We start from the raw sequence: 13,598 nt of genomic DNA, 5'->3' as shown, positions 1-13,598 counted from the left end.
ACCACTACAGGCCAGTAAGGCCTTCATAATAGATTCTGAGTGGAGGGAATGAGAGGGAGTGAAGTGGGTTTGTAGTGTGTTTAAATGGTGATGTAGGATGTTCTCATAATAGTCAAGGTTGTATGACCTTGCATCTGATATTGGGCAGACCCTTCTCTATCTACCCAAATAGGCCGAGTTTTAACCTCTTTCTAGATGAGGTGTGCAATTGGTTGGCTGCTCCTATGGTAGTCAACATAGAGGTCAGTCATTGGTCAGTTGTCTAGCATGGTTTGTCTTACCCTGTTTTTCGAAGAGTTTGCTGCTGACGATCTCGGTCATGGAGGACACCTTCTGTTTCTGCAGCTTGTCAGGAGGGATACAGGTGTAAAATTCATACAGCAGCTGACTGGAGAGAGGAAAGGAGGCACGGAGAGAGGACGAGGGAGAGGGAGGGGGTGTGGAGAGAGGAAAGGAGGCACGGAGAGAGGAAGAGGGAGAGGGAGGGGGTGTGGAGAGAGGAAAGGAGGCACGGAGAGAGGACGAGGGAGAGGGTGTGGAGAGAGGAAAGGAGGCACGGAGAGAGGAAGAGGGAGAGGGTGTGGAGAGAGGGAAGGAGGCACGGAGAGAGGACGAGAGAGAGGGAGGGGGTGTGGAGAGAGGAAAGGAGGCATGGAGAGAGGGAGAGGGGGGGGGTGTGGAGAGGAAAGGAGGCATGGAGAGAGGGAGAGGGAGAGGGAGGGGGTGTGGAGAGAGGAAAGGAGGCACGGAGAGAGGAAGAGGGAGGGGGTGTGGAGAGAGGAAAGGAAGCACGGAGAGAGGACGAGGGAGAGGGGGGGGTGGAGAGAGGAAAGGAGGCACGGAGAGAGGGAGAGGGAGAGGGAGGGGGTGTGGAGAGAGGAAAGGAGGCACGGAGAGAGGACGAGGGAGAGGGAGGGGGTGTGGAGAGAGGAAAGGAGGCATGGAGAGAGGAAGAGGGAGAGGGTGTGGAGAGAGGAAAGGAGGCACGGAGAGAGGACGAGGGAGGGGAAGGGGGTGTGGAGAGAGGGAGAGGGAGAGGGTGTGGAGAGAGGAAAGGAGACATGGAGAGAGGGAGAGGGAGGGGGTGTGGAGAGAGGAAAGGAGACATGGAGAGAGGGAGAGGGAGGGGGTGTGGAGAGAGGAAAGGAGGCATGGAGAGAGGGTAAAGGGAGAGGGAGGGGGTGTGGAGAGAGGGTAAAGGGAGAGGGAGGGGGTGTGGAGAGAGGGTAAAGGGAGAGGGAGGGGGTGTGGAGAGAGGGTAAAGGGAGAGGGAAAGGGAGAAAGAGAGACAGTGAAAGAAAAATGAAAGGAAAGGGTGAGAGAGGACGGGGAAGTGGAGGATTAGATAAATTGTTCAGCAAGGCTAGACGAGCAATATTGCAAAGTCTCTAGCTACAGTTTTAATTAAACACTCTCATTTCAATTGTAAACACGTAGCATATGGGTTAATTCCATGTAGAGTGATAGTCTTTGCTCGTTTTTCCGCCGCGTTTGTTTAAATCTTTTATCGAATCAGATATTTGAAGCAGTTGAAATTACACATGTAATTCAGACCTAGACATTAACTGCCATTCTGACTTGAGCAGGCTCGGGAGAGAAGCGATACAGATACACAGCAGAGAAACTACAGATGTGTCCTAAATGGTATCTATCCCCACTGGCATTCCCCCGCAGAGGGTTACAGTCAAATCCTTTTGTCAGTAATCCTCCAAGATGTCATTCATAAACCTTTTTCATTTCCATATGTACTAGGAAACTAAGTGTTTTTTTCTTCTTCTTGGGCCTCAGGAATGTAACTGAAAAAGTGCCTCAGGTCTTGAAAAAAATAACAAATTTGATTGAAATAAGGGGATATCGGTGAACACATGTTGTGGTCAAGGCTACGATGGCGCCAGTGCAATGAGTGGAGTTTACTCAGGTTACAGAAGCACCTATCAGTCTGAGTGCCTAATCTTTTATCGAATCAGATATTTGAAGCAGTTGAAATTACACATGTAATTCAGAACCAGACATTACCTGCCATTCTGACCTGAGCAGGCTCGGGAGAGAAGAGAGTTTATGAGCTATGAGTGTTAGTTTAGTGGTGTAAAGTACTTAAGTAAAAATACTTGAATGTACTACTTAAGTCATTTTTGGGGGTATCTGTACTTTACTTTACTATTGATATTGTTGACTACTTTTACTTCACTACATTCCTAAAGAAAATAATGTACTTTTTACTCCATACATTTTCCCTGACACCCAAAAGTACTCATTACATTTTGAATGCTTAGCAGGACAGGAAAATGGTCCAATTCACACACTTATCAAGAGAAAATCCCTGGTCATCCCTACTGCCTCTGATCTGGCACTCACTAAACACAAATTATTCATTTGTAAATGATGTCTGAATGTTGGAGTGTGCCCCTGGCTATCCATACATTTTAAAAATAAGAAAATGGTACCGTCTGGTTTGCTTAATATTGAACCTTTATTTAACTAGGCAAGTCAGTTAAGAACAAATTATTATGTTCAATGACAGCCTAGGAACAGTGGAACTGCCTTGTTCAGGGGCAGAACAACAGATTTTTACCTTGTCAGCTCTAACCACTAGTCTACCCTGCCGCCCCGATATATAAGGAATGTGAAACGATTTATACTTTTACTTTAGATACTTAAGTATATTTTAGAGACTACACATACTTTTGATACTTAAACATATTTAAAAACCAAATACATTTAGACTTACACTCAAGTAGTATTTTACTGGGTGGCTTTCACTTGTGCTTGAGTCATTCTCTATTAAGGTATCTTTACTTTTGGGTACTTTTTCCACCACTGAGTGTACAAAACATTAAGAACAACCCCCCCCTAGCTAGGCCTTGTGAAAACAGATGAGCCAAACTAGCGAACTAGCGACGGACACTAATGACGAGACAAGGTGCTGTCACCCTCAGCCCGGAATCCAATCAAATAAGAATTAAATGAGCCAGCTACAAAGCCTCGGCAGCTTCTTAGGGAGATTGAGCATGGGGGCATCCATTCTGCAGATAGGTGTATTAATGTGGTTGACACAGTACTTTCATTAGCTCGATGAACAACAAATCAAATGATAATGCCAACCACTTTTCTTTTTTTCCAGACAGTAGAGAGAGCTGATCCGTGGTGCATCCGCGTGCTAATTAGGCTCTCTAATTTCAATCGTATTACAAATTGAAAAATCATGCTATTGTATTATATAAGGCTGTCTGTCCTACAGAGGCCCGCGTCCCAACCCTCCTAGGCGCGGACCTCCTGGGCGTTTGTGTTCATTTATTAAACCAAAGTTATGGCTCTCCCGTAAGGACCCAGAGCCCTGCAATAAAGCGTTGAAATATCAACATGGGCAACCTCATAACAGTTGAAAATATCACCATTCAAATCTTTAGGGCATTTCTTCCTACAGTCACTGTTAAGATTATTTCTTCGCCCGTGTTATTGTTTGGGGGTCGTTGAGTCTACAGTACATCACCTTGACTGTTGGTGCGTATGTGTTTGGTCTGCTCTAGCCACTATCATTCTGGTGCAGGTGGCCAGGTGTTTTAGGTAACACCTCCATGACATCGTGTTGACACACAACCACTCCAGAGATACAACGGACCAGACAGGTTTGGACTGTCTGAACAGAGTTCCACACACCCAGAAAAAACACTCACCCACACACACACACACTCACCTCAGAGTCTCAGACACAGGTCACGGGAAGGTCGGGCCTGAAATAAAGACGTTGTGGTTTGCTGGAACCAAACGTCTGTCTGCCATAAGGAGACTCTAGACCCATTCGATTATAAAGCTAAAAGGTCTGGGGATGTGGTAGAATCACATCTATGTTCATTATGGGTACTGTAAAGGCAAGGCTGTCTGTCTTTGAGGGGTTCATGAAAGGTTAATGGAAGATGTGACGAGTCACTGTGAGTTAAAGAGAGCTGGGGAATAAGGTTGTGACCTTGGTAGAGGGCTGGGAGACAGAGACGGTGTTTTAGACTGTTTTGTTTTGTTGGGTTTTTGTGGAGACAACGTTATGAGACAGTTATCAGCCAGGGGGACAGGGGGTCAGAGGGGAAGTTAGGGGACGTTAGGTACAGGTGACTGAGGTGAGAGACACGTCACTTCGCGTTGCACCCTGGGAAGCCTCTGAGCGATGTTGACAGCGGTTCTATTCCTGTGGAGGCGGTGGAGGATAGCACTCACCTCAGGAGTTTGGCGTCAAACACTGTCTCCACATCCTGCAAGACTGTGGGTAGGTACTTCAGAGCAGCCACCTGGAGAGAGAGACAGAGAGAGACAGACAAAGAGAGAGAGGCAGAGAGAGCGAGACATGCACATGGATGGGAAAGAATCATAAAACCTGAAATCAGGACAAATGAGGTCATATCAATAAATGAGCAAGATTTTTTTTTAAAGATGCAGAGACAGAGAAATGTACTGTAGAGCATTAGGAGAGGAGAGATGAGGAGGAGAGAGGTAGAGAAGTTGGAGTGTTTACCTGCAGTAAGACTGTTGTGTTGTGGTCACTCCTCATTAGTTTGTTGATGGACTCAAAGAGTCTCCGAAGAGACTCCTCAAACTCTTTCTGCTCCTTCCCTTCATACAGCCTGGAGAGAGGGAGGCAGAGGGGTATGAAAAGGGGAGGAAAGAGGAAGAGAGGGGGCACAGTTAACGTCTCCAACAGGTGAAGGTGTTGTCTCCAACAATGTCTCCAACAAGTGAAGGTGTACCCAAACGCGCTTCAGCCTTACTACGTAAGCCTGCTTTGTTAGTCCCTAAAATTTACCCAGATTTATACAGACACGAGTGCTCCTTTTTCTTTCTTTTCTGGGGTAACGAATACTTTTAAAGGACTTAAGTAGTTCTAGTTGCCTGTTGTTGGGGGAAACGGCGGGAGTAAGGAGGCTAAGTCACGTGGAGGCTACATCAAACTAGACAGAGGAGACTTTACAGTACACAACCTCTACCAGATACTGATGGTAGAATACCATCTCTGAATACAAAGCTATGCCAAGTGTTTCATTTTGTATCTTGTTTCACCTTGTATCCCCAACAAAACATCACAATCCCTAAAGTTGTCTACTCCTCCCTTTCTATTCTTCGTTAAATTGCTGTATCTATCCCTACCGTTGTAACTAATGTCTTCTCATTACTCTCCTTTCGTCTCGCTCCTCCTCCCCTGCTCTCCATCCCTCTTCCTTCCCACATCTCCTCCTGTCTCACTGTAATTCTGTGGTAAATGTTAATTACAGCACGGGTCGTGGGTGCTGGGGGGGGGGGGATTACAGCAGCGATCATCAACTATATTCAGCCACGGGACAATTTCTTTCTTGAGCGGAAGGTCAGGGGGCCGGAACATAATTACAACTCATTTGTACACTGCAAATTGACCGCATGAAGCCCAAACAGATCAAATATTTTGACTAAAACATAATCATTTCAAACCTTGCTTACATTTCTGTATGATATACAGTACCTTCAGAAAGTATTCACACCTCTTGAGATTTTAGAGATTTTATTGTGTTACAGCCTGAATTGAAAATTAAATAGGGATTTTTTGTCACTGGCCTACACACAGTACCTCATAATTTCAAAGTGTAATTATGTTTTTAGAAATGTTTACAAATTATTTTAATTTAACCTTTATTTAACTAGCCAAGTCAGTTAACAACAAATTCTTATTTACAAGCCGGTCTACCCAGGACGACGCTGGGCCAATTGTGCGCTGTCTTATGGGACTCCCAATCACGGCCGGTTGTGATACAGCCTGGAATCGAAGTAGATTCCTGTAGTGATGCCTCTAGTACTGAGATGCAGTGCCTAAGACCGCTGCGCCACTCAAGACCCCAAAATAATTACATATGAAAAGCTGAAATGCCGTGAGTCAATAAGTATTCAACCCCTTTGTTATGACAAGCCTAAATAAGTTCAGGAGCAAACATTTGCTCAGCAAGTCACATGATAAGTTGCATGGACTCACTCTGTGGGCAATAATAGAGTTGATGTCTGCAACCTCAGCGGAAATCTAATTAGCATGATAGAAAAATCCCCATCAAAATCTGTCTGTTTAAAACAGGACAATGACCCCAGAACACACCTACAGGCTGTGTTATGGCTATTTGACCAAAAAGGAGAGTGATGGAGTGCTGCATCAGATGGCCTGTCCTCCACAATCACCGAAACTCAACCCAATTGAGATGGTTTGGGATGAGTTGGACCGCAGAGTAAAGGAAAAGCAGCCAACAAGTGCTCAGCATATGTGGGAACTCCTTCAAGACTGTTGGAAAAGCATTCCAGGTGACTACCTCATGAAGCTGGTTGAGAGAATGCCAAGAGTGTGCAAAGCTGTCATCAAGGCAAAGGGTGGCTACATTGAAGAATCTAAAATATAAAATATATTTTGATTTGTTTAACACTTTTTTGGTTACTACATGATGCCATATATGTTATTTCATAATGTTTGTCTTCACTATTATTCTGCAATGTAGCAAATAGTAAAAATAAAGAAAAACCCTTGAATGAGTAGGTGTGTCCAAACCTTTGACTGGTACTGTACATGTTGGTTGTTTTGCTCTAGGATGCCCACAAGCCTCAAAGGACTCAGCTAAAGGTAGCCCAGTACCAGTTTAGAAAATGTATGGATGTATACACTGAACATAATTTACAAAGGAAGCATTTATGTTTAGTGAGTCTGCCAGATCAGAGGCAGTAGGGATGACCAAGGATGTTCTCTTGATAAGTGTGTAAATTGGAAAATGTTTCTGTTCTGCTAAGCACTCAAAATGTAGCGAGTGCTTTTGGGTGTCAGGGAAAATGTATGGAGTAAAAAGTATAGAATTTTCTTTAGGAAAGTAGTGGAGTAAAAGTAAAGTACAGATAGCCCCCAAAAAACGACTTAATACTTCAAAGTATTTTTACTTAAGTACTTTACACCACTGGTTGAGGAGCATTCTTGATACACACAGGAAACTGTTGAGCATGAAAAACCCACTTACAAATGTTGTCTTGCCCATTCACCATCTAAATGGCACACATACACAATCCATGTCTTCTTCTTCGTGTTCTTTGGGTTTGGGTTGGCGGATCGCATCCAACTTAAAGGTGCATACACCGCCACCTATTGTACTAAAGTGTGAGGCCAGACCCGGCCTACCTACATTAAATTATCTTCATTATTCCTGTTCCTTAAAGAAAAGAATAACATCACCAACTAACTCTACACACCACTATTTCATGAAAATATAAATCACCACCCAATTAGCTCTTAAGAATCAGTAAAATGCAGTAAAATCTCATACACCCAGGTACATCTATGCTGTTGCCACCTACACTCATTAAAAATCCACTACCCCATTATTTAACTAGGAGAGTCAGTTAAGAACAAACTCTTATTTACAATGAGGGCCTACACTGGCCAAACCCAGATGACGCTGGGCCAATTGTGCGCCGCCCTATGGGACTCCCAATCACGGCCGGTTGTGATACAGCCTGGATTCAAACCAGGGTGTCTGTAGTGATGCCTCTAGCGCTGAGATGCAGTGCCTTAGACCGCTGTGCCACTCGGGAGACCTATCTGCTCCTGCCCATGCCAACAGCCACGGAGGACGGGACACCACCCCCTCAACACACCCTGTAACTCATCAAATAATTTTGACTCATCAAGTCAAATCTCGTATACCCAACTATTTCTCTGCAGCTGCCACCACAACATCTATTTTTCTGTGATATACTTTCCATTTCTATGGTACAGTTGATAAACATAGCTATGAACGTTAAGAAGACAACCTTACTGAAGCATAACTCACTCGTTATCCAATCCCTCTGTACTGGCAAAAAAATCTATTACTTACTGGGATCACAATCCATGTCTCAATTGTCTCAAGGCTTAAAATGACTTATTTTACCTGTCTCCTCCCCTTCATTTACACTGACTGAAGTGAATTTAACAGGTGACAACAATATTGGACAATAGCTTTCACCTGGATTCACCTGGTCAGTCTATGTCACAGAAAGAGCAAGTGTTCCTGAAGTTTCTTTACACTCAGTCTGTATGGAGGTATACCGAACAAAAATGTAAAAGCAACATGTAAAGTGTTGGTCCCATGTTTCATTAGCTGAAGTAAAAGATCGCAGAAATGTTCCATATGCACAAGAAGCTTGTTCTCTCAAATGTTGTGCACAAATTTGTTCACATCCATCGCTGTTAGTGAGCATTTCTCCTATGCCAAGACAATCCATCCACCTGACAGGTGTGGCATATCAAGAAGCTGATTAAACAGCATGATCATTACACAGGTTCACCTTGTGCTGAGGAAAATAAAAAGGCAAGATGTGCAGTTTTGTCACACAACACAATGCCACAGATGTCTCAAGTTTTGAGAGAGCGTGCAATTGGCATGCTGACTGCAGGAATGTCCACTAGAGCTGTTGCCAGAGAATTGAATGTTAATTTCTCTACCATAAGCCGCCACCAACGTTGTATTAGTCCAACCGGCCTCACAACCGCAGACCACGTATAACCACGCCAGCCCAAGACATCCACATCCGGCATCTTTACCTGCGGGATAGTCTGAGACCAGCCACCCAGACAGCTGATGAAACTGTGGGTTTGCACAATCAGAGTTTCTGCACAAACTGTCAGAAACCGTCTCAGGGAAGCTCATCTGCGTGTTTGTTGTCATAACCAAGGTCTTAACTTGACCGCAAATGCTCACTTTTGATGGCCCCTGGCATGCTGGAGAAGTGTGCTCTTCACGGATTAATCCTGTTTTCAAATGTATCGGGCAGTATGGTAGCGGTGGGGTTATGGTATGGGCAGGCATAAGCTACGGACAACGAACACAATTGCATTTTATCGATGGCAATTTATATGCACAGAGATACCGCGATGAGATCGCGAGGCCCATTGTCGTGCCATTCATCAGACGCCATCAACTCATGTTTCAGCACAATAATGCACAGCCCAATGTCACAAGGATATGTACACAATTCCCGAAAGCTGAAAAGTTGCCTACATACTCAACAGACATGTTACCCATTGAGTAAATTTGGGATACTCTGGATCGACGTGTACGACAGCGTGTTCCAGTTCCTGCCAATATCCAGTAACTTTGCACAGCCATTGAAGAGTAGGACAACATTCCACAGGCCACAATCAACAGCCTAATCGACTCTATGCAAAGGAGATGTGTCGCGCTGCATGAGGCAAATGGTGGTCGCACAAGATACTGACTGGTTTTCTGATCCACGCTCCTACCTTTTTTTATGGTATCCATGACCAACAGGTGCATATCTGTATTCCATATATTAGGCCCTAATTAATGTATTTCAATGGACTGACATCGTTATACAGTGAATTCAGGAATTATTCAGACCCCTTTGTCTTTTTCCACATTACAGCCTTATTCTAAAATGGATTTAAAAATTAATAATCTTCATCAATCTATACATAATAGCCCATAATGACAAAGCAAAAACAGGGTTTTAGACATTTTAGTAAATGCATTAAAAATAAAAAACTGAAATATCACATTTACATAAGTATTCAGACCCTTTACTCAGTACTTTGTTGAAGTACCTTTGGCAGTGATTACAGCCTCAAGTCTTCTTGGGTATGACGCTACAAGCTTGGCACACCTGTATTTGGGGAGTTTCTCCCGTTCTTCTCTGCAGATCCTCTCAAGCTTTATCAGGTTGGATGGGGAGCGTCGCTCCACAGCTATTTTCAGGTCTCTCCAGAGATGTTCGATCGGGTTCAAGTCCGGGCTCTGGTTGGACCACTCAAGGACATTCAGTGACTTGTCCCGAAGCCACTCCTGCATTGTCTTGGCTGTGTGCTTAGGGTCCTTATATATACAGGTGTGTGCCTTTCCAAATAATGCCCAATCAATTGAATTTACCACAGGTGCACTCCAATCAAGTTGTAGAAACATGTCAAGGATGATCAATGGAAACAGGATGCACATGAGCTCAATTTCGAGTCTCATAGCAAAGGGTCTGACTATAAATAAAGGTATTTCTGTTTTTATTTTTAATAAATTGGCAAAAATGTATAAAAACATGTTTTCACTTTGTCATTATGAGGCATTGTGTGTAGAAAAAAACGATTTAATCCTTTTTTTAAATTCAGACTGTAACACCAAAAAATTTGGAATAAGTCAAGGGGTATGAAGACTTTCTGAAGGCACTGTATCTCTCTATTATGCACAGGAATACTTTAGAACAGATTTCCAAAATTAAAATCACTTTGAGACAATTTGCTTCTGTTTTTTTTGTTTTTAGTTTTTAGTCAAATTAAATAACCAGAGGGCCGAATATGGCCCGCGGGCCACCAGATGGTGAACCCTGGATTAGACTGTGACACACAGGGTTATTACCACAGGACTCTGAGAGCACCGGGCGGCGTTGTGATTACTAAAGCATTGTCTTCCATAATCCCCCTGTGTGGCTGAGTGCACACACACACAGACACACACACACGCAAACGCAAACACACAAACAATGGACATACAGTGCCTTGCAAAAGTATTCATCCCATTTGCCGTTTTCCCTATTTTGTTGCATTGCAACCTGTAATTTAATTAAAACTTCTTAGGGCTATGCCCCTTTTTTCTCCATTTCCCGCTTGAATGATGTGCCCAAAGTAAACTGCCTGTTGCTCAGGCCCTGAAGCCAGGATATGCATATAATTGGTAACAGTGGAAAGAAAACACTTTGAAGTTTGTAGAAATGTAAAAATAATGTAGGAGAATATAACACAATAGATATGGTAGGAGAAAATTCAAAGAAAAACCAACCAATTTTTGTTTTGAGAGAGAGACTATCCTCTTAGAATGGCAAGTAAAAGGTCATATTGACAATTAGCTCCCTGGATGCAATTCCTATAGCTTCCACAGGGTGTCAGCAGTCTATGTTCAATGTTTCAGGCTTGTAACTTCAAAAAACGAAGAAGAAATATCAGTTTTAGTACAGGGACAGTCTTGGAAATTCGTGTTTGCGCGCGCCATGAAGACAAGGCGCACCTGCTAAAATCGCTTTCCTATTGAACATACTTCTTTCAGTAAGAAATATTATAGTTTGATTACATTTCAGGGTATCCGAGGAGTAAATAGAAACATTATTTTATTTTATCTAACAAATCGACACTACATGTTATAGCTGGGACCCTTTGGATGACAAATCAGAGTAAGATTTTCAAAAAGTAAGTGAATATTTAATCGCTATTTGTGAATGTATGAAACCTGGGCTGGTGGAAAAATATTTTGACGTGGGGCGCCGTCCTCAAACAATCGCATGGTGTGTTTTCGCTGTTATAGCTACTGTAAACCGGACAGGGCAGTTAGATTAACAAGAATTTAAGCTTTCAACCGATATAAGACACTTATATGTACCTAAATGTTTAATATCCATAATTTTTATGATTATTTATTTGAATTGCGCGCCCTCCAGTTTCACCGGAAGTTGTCGCTAGTGGGACGACTATCCCAAACAGATTTTAAATAGATTTTTATTTGGATTTCATGTAATGGACATACACAAAATAGTCCAAATTGGTGAAGTAAAATGGAGAAAAAAATTATATTAAAATAAAAAATGTAAATACGAAAAGTGGTGCGTGCATACATATTCACCCCCTTTGCTATAAGCCCCTAAATAAGATCTGGTTCAACTAATTACCTTCAGAATTCACATAATTAGTTAAATAAAGTCCACCTGTGTGCAATCTAAGTGTCACATGATCTGTCACAGGATCTCAGTATATATATGCCTGTTCTGAAAGGCCCCAGAGTCTGCAACACCACTAAGCAAGAGGCCCCATGAAGACCAAGGAGCTCTCCAAACAGGTCAGGGACAAAGTTGTGGAGAAGTACAGATCAGGGTTGAGTTATAAAAAAATATCAGAAACTTTGAATATCCCACGGGGCACCATTAAATCCATTATTAAAAAATGGAAAGAATATGGCACCACAACAAACCTGCCAAGAGACAGCTGCCCACCGAAACTCACAGACCGGGCAAGGAGGGCATTAATCAGAGAGGCAACAAAGAGACCAAAGATAACCCTGAAGGAGCTGCAAAACTCCACAGTGGAGATTGGAGTATCTGCTTTACGGAAGAGTGGCCGGAAAAAAATAAGCAAACATGTTTGGTGTTCGTCAAAGGGCATGTGGGAGACTCCCCAAACATATGGAAGAAGGTTCTCTGGCCAGATGAGACTAAAATGTAGCTTTTTGGCCATCAAGGAAAACGCTATGTCTGGCACAAACCCAACACCTTTCATCAGACTGGGACAGAGGTTCACCTTCCAGCAGGACAATGACCCTAAGCATACTGCTAAAGCAACACTTGAGTGGTTTAAGGGGAAACATTTAAATGTCTTGGAATTGTCACGCCCTGACCGTAGAGAGCTTTTTATGTCTCTATTTTGGTTTGGTCAGGGTGTGATGTGGGTGGGCATTCTATGTTCCTTTTTCTATGATTTGTATTTCTGTGTGTTTGGCCGGGTGTGGTTCTCAATCAGAGGCAGCTGTCTATCGTTGTCTCTGATTGAGAACCATACTTAGGTTGCCTTTTCCCACCTGTATTTGTGGGTAGTTGTCTGTGTAGTTGCATGTCAGCACTCAGTTATTTATAGCGTCACGTTCGTTTTGTTTTGTTAGTTTGTTTAGTGTTTCATTCGTTAATTAAAAAATAATGTATTCACATCACGCTGCGCCTTGGTCTCCTCTCTTTGACGAACGTGACAGGAATGGCCTAGTCAAAGCCCATAACTCAATCCAATTGAGAATCTGTGGTATGACTTAAAGATTGCTGTACACCATCGGAACTCATCCAACTTGAAGGAGCTGGAGCAGTTATGCCTTGAAGAATGGGCAAAAAACCCAGTGGCTAGATGTGCCAAGCTTATAGACACATACCCCAAGAGAATTGCAGCTGTAATTGTTGGGGGAGGGGGGGTGAATAGTTCAGTTTTTTGTCTTATTTCTTGTTTGTTTCACAATAAAAAATACCTTGCATCTTCAAAGCTGTAGGCATGTTGTGTAAATCAAATGATACAAACCCCCCCAAAAAATATATTTTAATTCCAGGTTGTAAAGCAACAAACCAGGAAAAATGCCAAAGGGGGTGAATACTTTCGCAAGCCACTGTAGCTATGACGCACGCATGCACATACAAACACATACTATAAACAGTATATATTTGAGACTCCACCACAGAAAATCATGACAGACGGATACAGGGTACACACACTGCAATCCTGTGCTAACCCTATCCCAATGACACAACGTACATGTACGCAACAGATATCTCTAAACCCAGTGGCATGTTCCTGTCTGGATCTCTGCACCCTTTGATCCCTGCAGGCTCCTGTAGAATAGTGGTAGAGTGGAGTGTACAGTAGAGTAGGCCTCATAATCCTGGGCCTAAAACCCAATGGACCCTATCAGAGAACAGCCTGGGACCAGGAGTTGACCCTAACCCTGCTCACCCTGATAGCTACTGTAACTCTACTGCTACCCATGCACCATTCACCACCATGACACAACAAAATGAATGCGCTACTCACACCAGATGGACAGGAGACGAGGAGA

At 43.2% G+C, this 13,598-nt stretch overlaps 1 protein-coding gene across 1 annotated transcript in view; it reads right to left on the bottom strand.

Annotated features, from left to right (window-relative positions):
* The window catches only part of LOC139574163 (dedicator of cytokinesis protein 2-like), a 227,665-nt gene that overhangs the window by 188,509 nt on the left and 25,558 nt on the right, over positions 1-13,598 (bottom strand). The window contains exons 22-24 of the mRNA XM_071398401.1: positions 4,505-4,613; positions 4,210-4,280; positions 282-388 (exon numbers count right to left, since the gene is read on the bottom strand). Coding sequence (XP_071254502.1) covers positions 282-388; positions 4,210-4,280; positions 4,505-4,613 — 287 coding nt within the window. The remainder of the gene's footprint in view (positions 1-281; positions 389-4,209; positions 4,281-4,504; positions 4,614-13,598) is intronic.

This window comes from Salvelinus alpinus, chromosome 4, assembly GCF_045679555.1.
Source record: "Salvelinus alpinus chromosome 4, SLU_Salpinus.1, whole genome shotgun sequence".
Classification (NCBI taxonomy): Eukaryota; Metazoa; Chordata; class Actinopteri; order Salmoniformes; family Salmonidae; genus Salvelinus; species Salvelinus alpinus.
Note: the sequence above shows the minus strand (reverse complement) of the source record. Positions and strands in the feature narration are given on the sequence as shown.